Source organism: Macaca thibetana, chromosome 2, assembly GCF_024542745.1.
Source record: "Macaca thibetana thibetana isolate TM-01 chromosome 2, ASM2454274v1, whole genome shotgun sequence".
Taxonomy (NCBI): domain Eukaryota; kingdom Metazoa; phylum Chordata; class Mammalia; order Primates; family Cercopithecidae; genus Macaca; species Macaca thibetana.
In genome coordinates, this window is record NC_065579.1 from 104,408,897 (window position 1) to 104,425,247 (window position 16,351).

The window sequence follows — 16,351 nt, forward strand, 5'->3', positions numbered from 1 at the left end:
CTTACGTCTGGATGAAATCCATCCTTTTTTGCCAGGGACCTCTTCAAGTTCAAGAATTATTTTGCAGGCTGGACATGGTGGCTCATGCTTGTAATCCCAGCACTTTGGGAGACTGAGGTAAGAGAATTGCTTGAACTTAAGAGTTCAGACCAGGCCGGGCGCGGTGGCTCAAGCCTGTAATCCCAGCACTTTGGGAGGCCGAGACGGGCGGATCACGAGGTCAGGAGATCGAGACCATCCTGGCTAACACAGTGAAACCCCGTCTCTACTAAAAATACAAAAACTTAGCCGGGCGAGGTGGCAGGCGCCTGTAGTCCCAGCTACTCGGGAGGCTGAGGCAGGAGAATGGCGTGAACCCGGGAGGCGGAGCTTGCAGTGAGCTGAGATCCGGCCACTGCACTCCAGCCTGGGTGACAGAGCGAGACTCCGTCTCAAAAAAAAAAAAAAGAGTTCAGACCAGCCTGGGCAACATGGTGAAACTCCATCTCTACCCCAAAAATACAAAAAATTAGCTGGGCATGGTGGTGCATACCTGTGGTCTCAGCTACTCAGGAGGATCGCTTGATCCTGATAGGTCGAGGTTGCAATGAACCAAGATCGCGACACTGCACTCCAACCTTGGTGACAGAGTAAGACCCCCTCTCAAAAAAAAAAAGATTATTTTGTGGTTTGTAAATAGCTATATAGCTTTTATGACTGGTGATGAACCCAGCTCAGCAAGCACCTCAGGAATACCCAAAGGTGTTTGTTGAACTGCCTTGGGGACAAGGCAGGCAACGGCTAGTGGCTATGAAGTCTAGTGGGTTCTAGATTCTTGGCATCTGCATCATCCATTGTAGGGTTTGCAATGATGTCATCTATGTTTAACTTTTAAATTTCATTAATGCATTTACTCTTTTCTGATATTTTGCATATATGCTTCCCCATAAATTGTATATACTTCCTCTCTAAATACACACACACCACATATATTTCTACCTTTTCATCTATATATGTATTGTGTATATACCCATATATAGATATATACACTGACATCTCTCCACTTATTCTTCAAAGCTTTTCCAGAGAGAGAAGAAAATGGTATAGGCACAGTTTTCTGTAACTGATATTTTCCTCTGCCTTGCCATGGTCTATTTTTTCAATTTGTATGTATGACCTGAAAAATCAGTTCTGGCTGGGTGCGGTGGCTCATGCCTGTAATCCCAGCACTTTGGGAGGCTGAGGTGGGTGGATCACCTGAGGTCAGGAGTTCAAAACCAGCCTGGTCAACATGGTGAAACCCCGTCTCTACTAAAAATACAAAAATTAGCTGGGTGTGGTGGCGGGTGCCTGTAATCCCAGCTGTTTGGGAGGCTGAATCACTTGAACCTGGGAGGCAGAGGTTGCTGTAAGCTGAGATCATGCCATTGCACTCCAGCCTGGGCAACAGGAGCAAAACTCCATCTCAAAAAAACAAACAAAAATGTTTGCAAAGCATCTAGGGCAATAATCTAGCATCCAGTAAAATGATCAACTAATGTTCCTCATTTTTATTTACTTTTTATTTATTTTTTTAATTTTTTATTTATTTATTTATTTTTTTTTTTTTGAGACAGAGTCTCGCTCTGTCACCCAGGCTGGAGTGCAGTGGCCGGATCTCAGCTCACTGCAAGCTCCGCCTCCCGGGTTCACGCCATTCTCCTGCCTCAGCCTCCCGAGTAGCTGGGACTACAGGCGCCCACCACCGCGCCCGGCTAATTTTTTGTATTTTTTAGTAGAGACGGGGTTTCACCGTGTTAACCAGGATGGTCTCGATCTCCTGACCTCGTGATCCGCCCGTCTCGGCCTCCCAAAGTGCTGGGATTACAGGCTTGAGCCACCGCGCCCGGCCATACTTTTTATTTTTATTATTTTTTGAGATGGAGTCTTGCTGTGTTGCACAGGCTGAGTTCGGTGGAGCAATCTCTGCTCACTGCAACCTCCGCCTCTGGGGTTCAAGAGATTCTCCTGCCTCAGCCTCCCAAGTAGCTGGGATTACAGGTGCGTGCCACCACACCCAGCTAATTTTTGTGTTTTTATTTTATTTATTTTATTTATTTATTTATTTATTTTTTTTTTTTTGAGACGGAGTCTCGCTCTGTGCCCCAGGCTGGAGTGCAGTGGCACAATTTCGGTTCACTGAAAGCTCCGCCTCCCAGGTTCACGCCATTCTCCTGCCTCAGCCTCCTGAGTAGCTGGGACTACAGGCGCCCGCCACCGCGCCCGGCTAATTTTTTTGTATTTTTAGTAGAGACGGGGTTTCACTGTGTTAGCCAGGATGGTCTCGATCTCCTGACCTTGTGATCCGCCCGCCTCGGCCTCCCAAAGTGCTGGGATTACAGGCGTGAGCCACCGCGCCCGGCCTGTGTTTTTAGTAGAGACCGGGTTTAGCCATGTTGGCCAGGCTGGTCTCAAACTCCTGAGCTCAACTGATCCACCTGCCTCGGCCTCCTAGTGCTCGGATTACAGGCATGAGCCACCACACCCGGCCCCTCCTTTTTATTTATTTATTAATTATTGTTATTTTGAGACTGAGTCTTGCTCTGTCGGCCAGGCTGGAGTGCAGTGGCACGATCTTGGCTTACTGCAACCTCCGCCTCCCCGGTTCAAACGATTCTCCTGCCTCAGCCTCCCTGGTAGCTGGAAATACAGGCACACGCCACCACGCCCAGCTAATTTTTGTATTTTTAGTAGAGACGCGGTTTCACCATATTGATCAGGCTGTCTTGAGCTCCTGAGCTCGTGATCCACCCTCCTCGGCCTCCCAAAGTGCTGGGATTACAGGCTTGAGCCACCTCGCCGGGCCTCCTTTTTTTTTTTTTTTTTTTTTTTTTTTTTTTTTTTTTTTTTTTTTTTTTTTTGAGACACAGTCTTGCTCTGTGGCCGAGGCTGGAGTGCAGTGGCGCTATCTCGGCTCACTGCAAGCTCCGCCTCCCGGGTTCACGCCATTCTCCTGCCTCAGCCTCCCCAGGAGCTGGGACTACAGGCGCCCGCCACCGCGCCCGGCTAATTTTTTGTATTTTTACTAGAGACGGGGTTTCACCGAGTTAGCCAGAATGGTCTCGATCTCCTGACCTTGTGATCGCCCACCTCGGCCTCCCAAAGTGCTGGGATTACAGACGTGAGCCACTGCGCCCGGCACCGGCCTCCTTTTTATTTTTCAGCGACAGTTTCTCACATTGACCCCAGGCTGGAGTGCGGTGACGAGAGCACGGTTCACTGCAGCCTCGACCTCCTGGGCCCAAGCGAACCTCTCACCTCAGCTCCTGAGTAGCTGGGATTAGAGGCCCACGCCACCACGCTCAGCTAATTTTATTTTTTGTAGAGATAGGGTCTCACTGTGTTGTCCAGGCTGGTCTCGAACTCCTGGCCTCAAGCGATCCTCCTGCCTCGGCCTCCCAAAATGCTGGATCGTGGTTGAGCCACCACGCCACCCACGGTCTCCTTTTAATGTAAAACATTAAACAATGTTTTACACCGTGCCAGTGAAAGCAAACTGTACTCTCTATGGCGCTAGTAGCAAAAGCAAAGAATTATTACCATGCCTAATAGAGAGGAGCCCTAAAAACAAATCCAGGTCTGCAAAAGCCGATCGACAACTCTGTGGTGATTTAGAAAAGAATTGCAAGAAACACAGAGCGTCCCAAGTGACAAGGATGGTCTGGCGACCACATTTCCCGGCAGCCCTCGCGCAGCCAGGCCGCCTAGAGGATTGGACTCATCCGCAGGAGGCGGGTGACAAAGGGAGGGGATAGGCGTGAGGTACTGTGGGTAGGAGACGGCCGTCGGCGGAGGCGCCATTTTGTGGAGCAGCCGAATCTTGTTGGAGGTTCGGGGACGCAGAACCGCTACTGCTGCTTCGGTCTCTCCTTGGGGTAAGTGCGGTGGCTGTCTAACGACGGTAGGTTCTTGCCATTGGGGCTGGCCCCCAGGCCTCCCTTGTCAGCTGCCGGAGGCGATTGATCAGCTCCAGCCGGTTCTCTAGAGGGGCTAAATTACCCCAGGCGTTGGAGGGCCGCGCCCTTCCTTGTTGCCAGCTCTGTCAGTTTCCAGAGATCGTCCAGCCAGCTCAGCCTCTGGCCTGCTTCTCTCTGGCTGTGAGTTTGCCCTTGTGGGTACACGTCCCCTAATCTCCAGCCCAGCGGAGCAGTGGAGCCGTCGCCTGTCCCTCTGGCCCTCCTCGAGAGCGCCCTGGCAGTCTCTGGCCGCCATCCCCCCTTAACTGCAACTGAATCGCCCTCTCCGAAAAGCTGTTCGGTGATGGCCGATCTCCGGGTTAGGAACCTCTTGGGAGGCGGGAGGGGTGTGTGCGGGGAGGGCAGGCCGGACGCTGGAGTCGGTCGAGCAGGCCGTGACGCCGCCATCTCGGCCGCGAGACCCCACGGAGGTGGGTGCCGGCACCGCCCGGGAGAGAAGGGGCAGCACCAGTGAATATGCCTCGGGACTTGTTTCCCCCCAGTGGTTCTTTTTCATTTATTAATTTCAACAAATCATTGAGCATACGCTCTATACTAGGCTCCAGAGACTACTGGAACTGATTTCTCGGACCTCGCGCTCATCGAACGCGGTCCAGCTGTGTGATGTCTCATTACCAACGGGGAGCAGGTGGGCCGGGCTCTTCGCCACTCAGTGGTTTGTAGTCATAAGAACTGACTCAAGACGTGGTGGTTATTGTTACCTAGGAATTAGGTCGTTTCTAGCTTTGCTCTTGTCTTATGCGATATGTTATTAATGTAGTAGATTTCAGTCAGCTCAGTATCCCAGCTTCTATGAGGTTTTAAATTTTTCATCAGAAATGTTTGAATTTCATGTTGCTCTTTGTATTAAATGAAGACACTTGGATTAATGTTTTAACGGTCAACTATCCCACTAGAGTTGCTTTGATACAAAACCAAAGGAGCTCATTGCAGCTCTGCCCTTTTTGCTTTGTAATTCTAAGGTAGGAGCAGGGAAGGAGTCTTCTGCTTGCTCCATATTATGATTCTGTTGTTAAATCTGGAATCTAATATTTTAAAGTATTCTTAATCTTCCGGTTTTGCTCATGGTTAACAAAATATTAGCATGATTTTAACGTTGACAGTTTGTCCCCACCACCTCCCTACCTTAGATAATCGCTGTCAGTGATTTGAAGGTTTGATGAACTCCCAGCCTCAGTAGTATCCAAGCTTATGGAGCTGCTCACTTAAGTGATCTCTGAGATTTACAGCAATTACTCTCTCTTGTCTCCTAGAAAAAATAAAATTTGAACCTTTTGGAGCTGTGTGCTAGATCTTCAGTGGGACAATGGGTTCAGACAAAAGGTAAGTTACTATAGTACATGACTTTGAACTCAACATTTCAGTGGGGACTGAACTCTTTGTTTAAAATAGTTTATCAAACTAATATGTGAGCGTTTCGTGCCAGGCATTGCTGATGAACACCTTTATGGTCCTGTTGTCACAAACTAACAGTCTAGTGAGAGAAAGTACTGTGTGAACATGCTGTGATAAAGTATAGGGTGCTCTTATAACACATAGGAAGTATGTCTTTTTCTTGATCACAGCCAGGAAAGCTTCCTGGAGAAAGTATTCTCTGGAAGGAAGCTGAAGGATAAGAAATAATTTTAGGCAAAGAAGGGCAGGGTAGAATGGGTCCCTGAGGGTTCCCTGTGTGGACAGCAACCTTTGCAGAATCCAGGAGATCATACAGTCTGGCACTTAGCACAGTTCCTGGCTGTGGTAAGCAATCAATGAATGCCAGTTCTCGTTATTGTTCCCTAAATAGCAAGATGATCCAGACTTAGAGAGCTGAGAAGCTTGGGACCGTGTGTTACATGAAAGAGCGAGCCAAAGAATTAGTGGAAAATTAAGATGAGAGCATTTGGCTATTGGGTACACACTCTCAGACCATTTGATTTAAACACACAACCTTACTCAGCCATCTGCCTTTTTAGTATTGAGGTCAGTCCCTGTGGTAGATCACATTGACAGGCCCGAGGGACCTTAGGAAATGTTCATGTCACATGGTGTTTTAATGCTATGTCAGCAGTCTGTGGTTCTAAATAGCTTATTAAATTAACATTTACCCCTTTGGGGTGTCTCAGTCCCATATTTCCTTTGATTCTTTTTATTAAATTTGTATAAATGAAGCCCTTATAAACCTTTCCTTTGCCACAGTTTTATGAATCTGGTAAAACAATTTACAAAAGACCTATTTTATCTGTGGTCAAATAGGTTTAAGCCCCTTATTATTAGGTTTTCTCATGAAGCCCAGTGCTGCCCTTCAACCAAAAATAAACCAGATGTTATAAGAAGAGTGTTCTCTTAAGGGGTGCTAGTTTTGGGTAACTATCCAGTTATATCTGACAGACAACTAAGTTGCCTGATGGGGAAAAAAAAGACTAATTTAGTTCATCCAGGTTTTTGGTCCATTTTCTAGTAGATATGATACTCTTGAGAGTAGATGAGCCAGGGATGTACTTAATTTCACCCTTTAAAATTGGGTGAAATTCGAGTAACTGCTTTTTTCCTGTTTTTGGTCTGAATCAGGGATGAAGGGATAATATGTAGACTCTAGGCTTGACAAAGTGCAAAAATAAACTTGGATAACATGACCCTTTCTTAGAAATATTCAACCCAAATGTTTGTTTCAAATTTAGCATAAATTCCTGACAATTATCATTACATTTAGGGATATAGGTATTTTCCCAGTGGTTATTTTAGTAAACTGGAATTTAGTAATACATTTTAACACTTTAAACTATTTGGATATATCTTATAAACTGATCTGTGGGGCGTGTGTATTTTTAACTCTTTTAAAGGTACAAAATGTGACTGACTTTAGAATGAAAATTATTTTCCCTGGCAGAGTGAGTAGAACAGAGCGTAGTGGAAGATACGGTTCCATCATAGACAGGGATGACCGTGATGAGCGTGAATCCCGAAGCAGGCGGAGGGACTCAGATTACAAAAGATCTAGTGATGATCGGAGGGGTGATAGATACGACGACTACCGAGACTATGACAGTCCAGAGGTGAGTGACCAGTGGCTGCATAACCCCCAGAAACACCCTGAGTCTTATAGTAATAGAAACAGCAGCCAGGCTGCCAGGCCCAGTGGCCCCTTCCCATAATCCTAGTACTTTGGGAGGTCAAGGTGGCCAGATCACTTGAGGTCAGGAGTTCAAGACCAGTCTGGCCAACATAGTGAAACCCATCTCTACTGATAATACAAAAATTAGCTGAGTGTGGTGGTGGGCACCTGTAATTCCAGCTACTTGGGAGGCTGAGGCAGGAGAATCACTTGAAACCTGGGAGGTGGAGGTTGTAGCAAGCCGAGATCGCACCGCTGCTCTCCAGCATGGGTGACAAAGCAAAACTCTGTCTCAAAAAAAAAAGAAAGAAATAATAGCCAGGGTTTACCTAGGGCTCACCATGTACTTTTGAGCACTTGACTTCATGAATTCATTTAGGTCTCAGTACAGCCTGATAAGGTAGGTGTTATTACCGTTTTAAAGATGAAACAATGGGGTTATGATAACATATTAGTTCTGTGTTTTGAAATGAATGATAAATACAAGTTGTTGGCCAGGCGCGGTGGCTCACACCTATAATCCCAACACTTTGGGAGGCCAAGGCAGGAGGATCCCTTGAGCCCAGGAGTTCAAGGCCAGCCTGAGCACCATAGGGAGACCCTGTCTTTAAAATAATAATAATAGGGCCGGGCGCGGTGGCTCAAGCCTGTAATCCTAGCACTTTGGGAGGCCGAGACGGGCGGATCACGAGGTCAGGAGATCGAGACCATCCTGGCTAACACAGTGAAACCCCGTCTCTACTAAAAAATACAAAAAACTAGCCGGGCGAGGTGGCGGGCTCCTGTAGTCCCAGCTACTCGGGAGGCTGAGGCAGGAGAATGGCGTAAACCCAGGAGGCGGAGCTTGCAGTGAGCTGAGATCCGGCCACTGCACTCCAGCCTGGGTGACAGAGCGAGACTCCATCTCAAAAAAAAAAAATAAAAAAAAAAAATAATAATAATAAAAATAATAAAATATAAGTTGTTTTAGTTATCTCGGTATATCTTTTTTTTTTTTGAGACAGAGTTTCACTCTTGTCACTCAGGCTGGAGTGCAGTGGTGCGACCTCAGCTACTCAGGAGGCTGAGGTATGAGAATTGCTTGAGCCTGGGAAGTGGTGGTTGCAGTGAGCTGAGATCGTGCCATTGCACTCCAGCCTGGGCGACAGTGCGAGACTCTGTCTCAAAAAAAACCAGAAGGCTGGGCGCAGTGGCTCACACCTGTAATCCCAGCACTTTGGGAGGCCAAGGTGGGTGGATCATGGGGTCAGAAGATTGAGACCATCCTGGCTAACATGGTGAAACCCCGTCTCTACCAAAAATACAAAAAATTAACTGGGTGTGGTGGCAAGCGCCTATAGTCCCAGCTACTGGGGAGGCTGAGGCAGGAGAATCGCTTCAGCCCGGCAGGCGGAAGTTGCAGTGAGCCGAGATCATCACACCACTGCACACCAGCCTGGGCAATAAGAGGGAAACTGTCTTAAACAAACAAACAAAAAAACAGAAAAAGAAAACACTGCAGACTGGGCGTGCTTGTAATCCCAGCACTTTGGGAGGCCAAAGCAGGAAGGGTCACTTGAGGCCAGGAGTTCAGACCAGCCTGGGTAACATAGTGAGACTGTCTCAAAAAAAAAAAAATTGCAGTGAACATTACCATGGAATGCTTGTATCAGTTCTGTAGACTTCCCTCTAAGGATAATTTCTAGGCACGGAGGGCCTGTTTCAAAGAGTACAGGGTGATGTTAATTGTGATTTTGTTTATTGTAACTCAGAGAGAGCGTGAAAGAAGGAACAGTGACCGATCTGAAGATGGCTACCATTCAGATGGTGACTATGGTGAGCACGACTATAGGCATGACATCAGTGACGAGAGGGAGAGCAAGACCATCATGCTGCGCGGCCTTCCCATCACCATCACAGAGAGCGATGTAAGGGGAAATGACAGTTATAACCAGCAGTCAGTAGGCACAATGAACTTTGAGCTTCTACCATTATTTTCTCATGTTACTGTTTTATCTTAAGCCAGTAGAGGTTGTGTATCCCTTATACAAAATGCTTGGGACCAGAACTGTTTTGATATTTTGGTTTTTTTTTTTTTTTCTAAGTATTTGCATTTACATAAGTTTAAACATTTGCATTTACATAAGTCTAAACATGAAATTCATTTATATTTTGTAAATGCCTTATACATGCCAAAGGTAATCTTATACAATACTTTAAATATTTTATACACAAAACAGTGTGTGCTTTGGTTTTTTTGTGGGATATTTTTGTTTCCGTTTTTTACACAGGGTCTCGTCACTCAGGCTGGAGTATAGCAATGCAGTCATAGCTCACTGCAGCCTCAAACTCCTGGGCTCAAGTGATCTTTTTACTTCAGTAGCTGGCAAGTGCATGCCACCACACCCCGCTAATTTATTTTTTGTAGAGACAGGCTAGGCTAACTGTTGCCTGGACTAAAAGTTTTGACTGCCCTTTTGTCTGTGACCTTTCAAATAAGGTCAGGGGTGGAATTTTCCAATTGTAGTGTCATGTCAGTGCTCAGAAAATTTCAGATTTTGGAGCATTTCAAATTTTTGGATTAGGGTTGCTCAACCTGTATCTCAGCTAGTGAAATATTTTTCTGTCTTTAGGGAGGAGTTCTCTGCACTAGGTTCAGAAGTAAATTACCATATTGGCCTCATGCCTGTAATCCTAGCACTTTGGGAGGCCAAGGCGGGTGGATCACTTGAGGTCAGGAATTTGAGAACAGTCTGGCCAACATGGTGAAACCCTGTCTCTACTAAAAATACAAAAATTAGCTAGGTATGGTGGCATATAGCTTTAGTCCCAGCTACTCAGGGGGGCTGAGACAGGAGAATCGCTTGAACCTAGGAGGTGGAAGTTTAGTGAGCCAAGATCACGCCTTTGCACTCCAGCCTGGGTGACAAAGCAAGACCCTGTCTCAAAAACAGAAGTAAATGACCATATTTATATTTAGGCTTTGAAGCTCGGATGTATGAGTGTTCTGAATGTCTTTAACCACAAGGAGCAGGTCTTGTGTCTTCATTAGCTCCTAGAAAGTAATACATTTTTATTGAATTAGTTACTTATTAGATGCGGTTGATTGGTAAATACCTAATTTTCTTTTTAATCTGGCCACCCTTTTATTAGTTGAAAATTAAACTACCCATTTGAAACCTTAGAAAAGCATGTTAAAAAGGAAGGTTCATTCAGACTGGCCAATTAGAGTCTTAGTGTACTTGGCACTGCCTGATTTCCAGCAGCATCTCTGGTCCTCACCCTTCCTTCCAGCCACACCCTACTTCCCACATCCTGGACTTTGGACATGTCCATTGCTCTACTGTTGTGCCTTTTTCTGCTTGGAGATGCCGGTATGTAAAGCCTGATCTATCAGGCAGAGCTGCTTCTTCGTTATTCTCTTTCTTTTTTTTTTTTTTTTTGAAACGGAGTCTCGCTCTGTCGTCCAGGCTGGAGTGCAGTGGCGCGATCTCAGCTCACTGCAAGCTCCGCCTCCCGGGTTCCCGCCATTCTCCTGCCTCAGCCTCCTGAGTAGCTGGGACCACAGGCGCCGCCACCTCGCCCGGCTAATTTTTTGTGTTTTTAGTAGAGACGGGGTTTTGCCGTGTTAGCCAGGATGGCGTTATTCTCTTTCTAAGGCACTGTATTCATGACCTTTACTGTAGCTATCAACACACATGTCTTCATCTCTACCACAAGATCTCTGAAAATAGGCCTCTGTGTGACCTAGTCACCTCTGTGTCCCCAACCCTTGAACACAGTATGTTACTCAGCCAGTGCTCTTGGTAAAACTGAATGTGAGGTTTTAAAACATGCTTTTAGGCCGGGCGCGGTGGCTCAAGCCTGTAATCCCAGCACTTTGGGAGGCCGAGACGGGCGGATCACGAGGTCAGGAGATCGAGACCATCCTGGCTGACACGGTGAAACCCTGTCTCTACTAAAAAATACAAAAAACTAGCCGGGCGAGGTGGCGGGCGCCTGTAATCCCAGCTACTCGGGAGGCTGAGGCAGGAGAATGGCGTGAACCCGGGAGGCGGAGCTTGCAGTGAGCTGAGATCCGGCCACTGCACTCCAGCCTGGGCGGCAGAGCGAGACTCCGTCTCAAAAAAAAAAAAAAAAACATGCTTTTAAAAGATGTAAATACACAGCATTGTGCCAGTATTTATTTTATTGGAGTAATCAAAGTAATATTCTGACTATAGTTGAATTTTGGATGAAGCTCAAAATAAGCGTTGGATTCCCATAGCTTTGGGTTTCTAAACCCTGGAAGTAATGAATGTGACAAATGTGAGACGGGATATTAGAGTTAATAGTGGGTAATCGCCGGGCGCGGTGGCTCAAGCCTGTAATCCCAGCACTTTGGGAGGCCGAGACGGGCGGATCACGAGGGCAGGAGATTGAGACCATCCTGGGGAACACGGTGAAACCCCGTCTCTACTAAAAAGTACAAAAAAAACTAGCCGAGTGAGGTGGCGGGTGCCTGTAGTCCCAGCTATTCGGGAGGCTGAGGCAGGAGAATGGCGTGAACCCGGGAGGCGGAGCTTGCAGTGAGCTGAGATCCGGCCACTGCACTCCAGCCTGGGCGACAGAGCGAGACTCCGTCTCAAAAAAAAAAAAAAATAGTGGGTAATCATTCCATTATTTGTGATCCACTGCACATCTGCTACACTGTACATGTTAGATGCTACAGTGATACAGAGCGATGGATCTTGCCTCAAAAAAGCTTATGGATGAGTAGCTAAGGTCAGCAGATAATGGTGACAATGCAGAATAGAAAGGGGTTAGAGGCCGAGTATGGTAACTCATGCCTGTAATCCCAGCACTTTGGGAGGCCAAGGTGGAAAGAGTGCTTGAGCCCAGGAGTTGAGTCCAACCTGGACAACACAGTAAGATGCATCTCCAAAAAAAAGCCAGGCTTAGTGGGGCACTTGTCTGTGGTCCCAGTTACTTGGGAGACTGAGGCAGGAAGATCGCTTGAGCCCAAGAGGTCAGGGCTACAGTGAGTCGTGTTCACACCACTGCACTCCAACCTGAGCGACAGAGCAAGACCCTGTCTCAAAGAAAAAGAGGGTCATGTTGGAAAAGGTCCTATTGAAAGAGGTCTGCCTAAGAGCTCTTGAAGGTTATTTAAGGGAAATTGTTACTAGTGGAGGGTAAGGAATCTTCTATTTTTATTTTTGTGAGACAGGTCCTTACTCTGTCACCTAGGCTGGAGTGGCGTGATTGTGGCTCATTGCAGCCTCCAACTTTTGGGCTCAGGCAATCCACCAGCCTCAGCCTCCCAAGTAGCTGGGATTACAGGCATGTGTCACCACTCCCAGCTAATTTTTTTGATCGTTTTTTTTTTTGTAGAGACAAGGTCTCTCTTTGTTGCCTAGACTGGTCTTGAACTCTTCAATCAGTCCTCCCGCCTGGGTCTCCCAAAGTGCTGGAATTATAGGCGTGGAAAACTAAGGGAATGGTGTGGTAGGTGGGCCCTTCAGGCAGAGGGGCATCACATGAGCAGGGAATAGAAAGGTACTGAATCTAGGTAAGGGCTAGCAATCCGCTTGATTTGACTGGAGTCAGGCTTTTGGCAGGGGAGGGATGAGTGGCAAAATGCTATTGTGGCTAGGGGCTAGAATTTTCAAAAGCCTAGCTAAGCGTAAAAGAATTTTTTTTTTTTTTTTTTTTTTTTTTTTTGAGACAGAGTCTCGCTTAGTCGCCCAGGCTGGAGTGCAGTGGCGCGATCTCGGCTCACTGCAAGCTCCGCCTCCCGGGTTCACGCCATTCTCCTGCCTCAGCCTCCCGAGTAGCTGGGACTACAGGCGCCCGCCGCCTCGCCCGGCTAATTTTTTGCATTTTTAGTAGAGACGGGGTTTCACAGTGTTAGCCAGGATGGTCTCGATCTCCTGACCTTGTGATCCGCCCGCCTCGGCCTCCCACAGTGCTGGGATTACAGGCGTGAGCCACTGCGCCCGGCCAGCGTAAAAGAATTTTTACTGAGGGTTGGCCAGGCGCAGTGGCTCACGCCTGTAATCCCAGCACTTTGGGAGGCCGAGGTGGGCAGATCACGAGGCCAGGAGATCGAGACCATCCTGGCTAACATGGTGAAACCCCGTCTCTACTAAAAATACAAAAATTAGCTGGGCATAGGGGCAAATGTCTGTAGTCCCAGCTACTTGGGAGGCTGAGGCAGGAGAATCGGGAGGCTGAGGCAGGAGAATCAGGAGGCTGAGGCAGGAGAATCGCTTGAACTCAGGAGGCGGAGCTTGCAGTGAGCCGAGATCGTGCCACTACACTCCAGCCTGGGCAACAGAATGAGACTCCATCTCAAAAAAAAAAAAAAAAAATAGGAATATTACTAAGGGTTTTGATTAGTAGCAGAGGCTGCTCTAGTTAGACAGGAAGGGCAGAGCTGAGTTCAGTTAGCTGTGGCAGTGGGGATGTGGGAAGGAGCTGCAAGAAGTCCTGCAGCAGTTGATTCAGGAAGCCTTGCTGATTGATCAGATTGTCCCCTTAAGGTGGAGTCTGTTAGGCATGTGGCCCTAGGACCTTGTGGAGGAAGTGGACAACATAGGTAGCACAATGCCCTTAGCAGACTTTTTGGGGCTGCCTTGCTGATGATAAAAAACTTTCGTAATGCTGTGTATTTTAGGCTTCTTCAGGGAAACGAAAGTGGCTCCTGTAAGAAGGCTGGTTTTCAGCACAGAATTTCTGAGTTTCCCAAATATTACACAAAAGTCTTAGAGAATTTGCTTGTTGGGATCTTAGTATTTGTAAAATGTATGAAGAACATCTGAAGAGAATCCTACAGTCCCTCTGTCACATATGATATCAGTAACTTGTTTGTTGTTTATTTTTTCTTTTTGAGATAACTAATTTTGTACTTTTAGTAGAGACAGGGTTTCACCTTGTTGGCCAGGCTGGTATCGAACTCCTGACCTCAAGTGATTGGCCCGACTTGGCCTCCCAAAGTGCTGGGATTATAGGCGGGAGCCACCTGCCCTAAGTATCTAATTGCTCTGATGACTAATTATTTTTTACTTAATAGGTTACTGCATATGAACCTGAGTCACAGGGTGGGGCCAGGCTCCTCACTTTTTTTTCTTTCTTTCTTTTTTTTTGAGACAGTGTCTCGCTCTGTTGCCCAGGCTGGAGTGCAGTGGCTCAGTCTCGCCTCACTGCAACCTCTGCCTCCTGGGTTCAATTGATTCTCCTGCCTCAGCTTCCCAAGAAGCTGGGATTATAGGCATATGCCACCACACCTAGCTAATTTTTGTATTTTTAGTAGAAAATACAATAGGGATTAAACCAGGTTGGCCAGGCTGGTCTCGACCTTCTGACCTCAGAAGGTCAGAAGGTGACCTGCCCACCTCAGCCTCCGAAAGTGCTGTATTACAGGCATGAGCCACCACACCTGGCCGCAGACCCCTCACTTTTATGTTAGAAAGTAGGTAATTATGTTCCACAAAGTCACCATAAATACTGAACCATTTCTTGTAGGGGAAATAGAGTTGGGTTTCTGTGAGCCTGTGGTTGCGTTTTTGTCGGCTGCTCAGCATGGAACCTTGTTTTATGTGTTTCTATTTGAAGATGACTTACTTAATATGTATCATTGATTCATTAACATTGAACTCACAGCCAATGGCACTGTAACTTGTGCCTGAGTAAAACTTATCTAGCATACTCTGTAAGGCATATCAGCCCTGTGCTTAGGAACGCTAGACAGCATTTCAGAACTCTGCTTGGGGAGCCATTTTAAACAGCAGAATCACCAACAAAAAGCACAAAAAATGTGGAAAACGTGGCACTAGACACTTGTTTACAATATGAAAGCTTGAACAGGGCAAAGCATCATTTTTTTAGATCGCAGCTGCAAACGTGTGTTTGAGCAACTCAGATTTTTCACTGCCTTGCACATGTCTGAGAATGACCATGAAAATGCTATAAGAGGCCGGGCACGGTGGCTTACACCTATAATCCCAGCATTTTGGGAGGCCGAGGTGGGTGGATCACAAGGTCAGGAGATCGAGACCATCCTGGCTAGCACGGTGAAACCCTGTCTCTACTAAAACTACAAAAAAATTAGCCGGGCGTGGTGGTGGGCACCTGTAGTCCCAGCTACTCGGGAGGCTGAGGCAGGAGAATGGCGTGAACCCAGGAGGCAGAGCTTGCAGTGAGTCAAGATTGTGCCACTGCACTCCAGCCTGGGCGACAGAGCGAGACTCCATCTCAAAGAAAAAAAGAAGGAAAGAAAACTGCTGCAAGTGTTGATTTGAATGTTAGAAATTTTAGTGAGTGGTTGAATTCACAGGTGTGATATCTGAGGATAATGAGGATTGGCTTATGTATAATCTTGCAGCCGTTGTACCTAATTATGGAAAGTAGAGGCTGGTGAGAATTTGTTTCCACGAATTTCACCCTGATTTTTTTTTTTTTTTTATGGTAGTATTCCTGCCTGATATTATTGATGAAGAGATTAAGTATATTTTTGTGGCCTTTGGAAAAAGGAGTTGGTCTGACATTGGAACAAGCCTACCAGCCAGAATACTTTTTTTTTTTTTTTTTGAGACAGAGTCTCACTTTGTAGCCCGTGCTGGAGTGCATTGGTGAGATCTTGGCTCACTGAAAGCTCCGCCTCCCAGGTTCACGCCATTCTCCTGCCTCAGCCTCCAGAGTAGCTGGGACTACAGGTGCCCACCACTGCACCCAGCTAATTTTTTTGTATTTTCAGTAGAGACGGGGTTTCACCATGTTAGCCAGGGTGGTCTCCATCTCTTGACCTCATGATCCGCCCGCCTCGGCCTCCCAAAGTGCTGTGATTACAGGTGTGAGCCACTGCACGAGGCCTAATTTTTTAAATTTTTGTATAGAGATGGGGTCTTACTGTGTTCCCCAGACTGGTCTCAAACTCCTGTCCTCAAGCACTCATCTTGCCTCATCTTCCCAAAGCACTAGGATTATAGGCATGAGCCACTGTACTATCCTGTAGAACAAAGGTCAGGGAGATTAGACTAAAGGATGGAGGCTTGAGACATCATACGACAAGCAAGGATGTTTATCATAACAGAAATTAATTGTGGCCAGGCGTGGTGGCTCACTCCTGTAATCTCAGCACTTTGGGAGGCCAAGATGGCTGGATCGCTTGAGCCCAGGAGTTCCAGACCAGCCTGGGCAACGTGGCAAAACCCTGTCTCTACAAAAAATACAAAAATTAGCCAGGTGTGGTGGTGTGCATTTGTAGTCCCAGCTACTTAGGAGGCTGAGGTGGGAGGATCAG

The 16,351-nt window shown here is 46.9% G+C and overlaps 1 protein-coding gene across 2 annotated transcripts in view; it reads left to right on the forward strand.

Annotated features, from left to right (window-relative positions):
• Nucleotides 1-3,792: 3,792 nt before the first annotated feature.
• RBM5 (RNA binding motif protein 5) overlaps nucleotides 3,793-16,351 on the forward strand; it is a 32,722-nt gene continuing 20,163 nt past the window's right edge. Inside the window, exons 1-4 of one of the 2 annotated variants that reach the window (XM_050780782.1) lie at nucleotides 3,793-3,893; nucleotides 5,249-5,318; nucleotides 6,865-7,030; nucleotides 8,841-8,996. In XM_050780782.1, the coding sequence (XP_050636739.1) occupies nucleotides 5,302-5,318; nucleotides 6,865-7,030; nucleotides 8,841-8,996 (339 nt within the window). In that variant the 5' untranslated portion in view covers nucleotides 3,793-3,893; nucleotides 5,249-5,301. The remainder of the gene's footprint in view (nucleotides 3,894-5,248; nucleotides 5,319-6,864; nucleotides 7,031-8,840; nucleotides 8,997-16,351) is intronic. The other variant, XM_050780783.1, reaches the window with a different exon arrangement.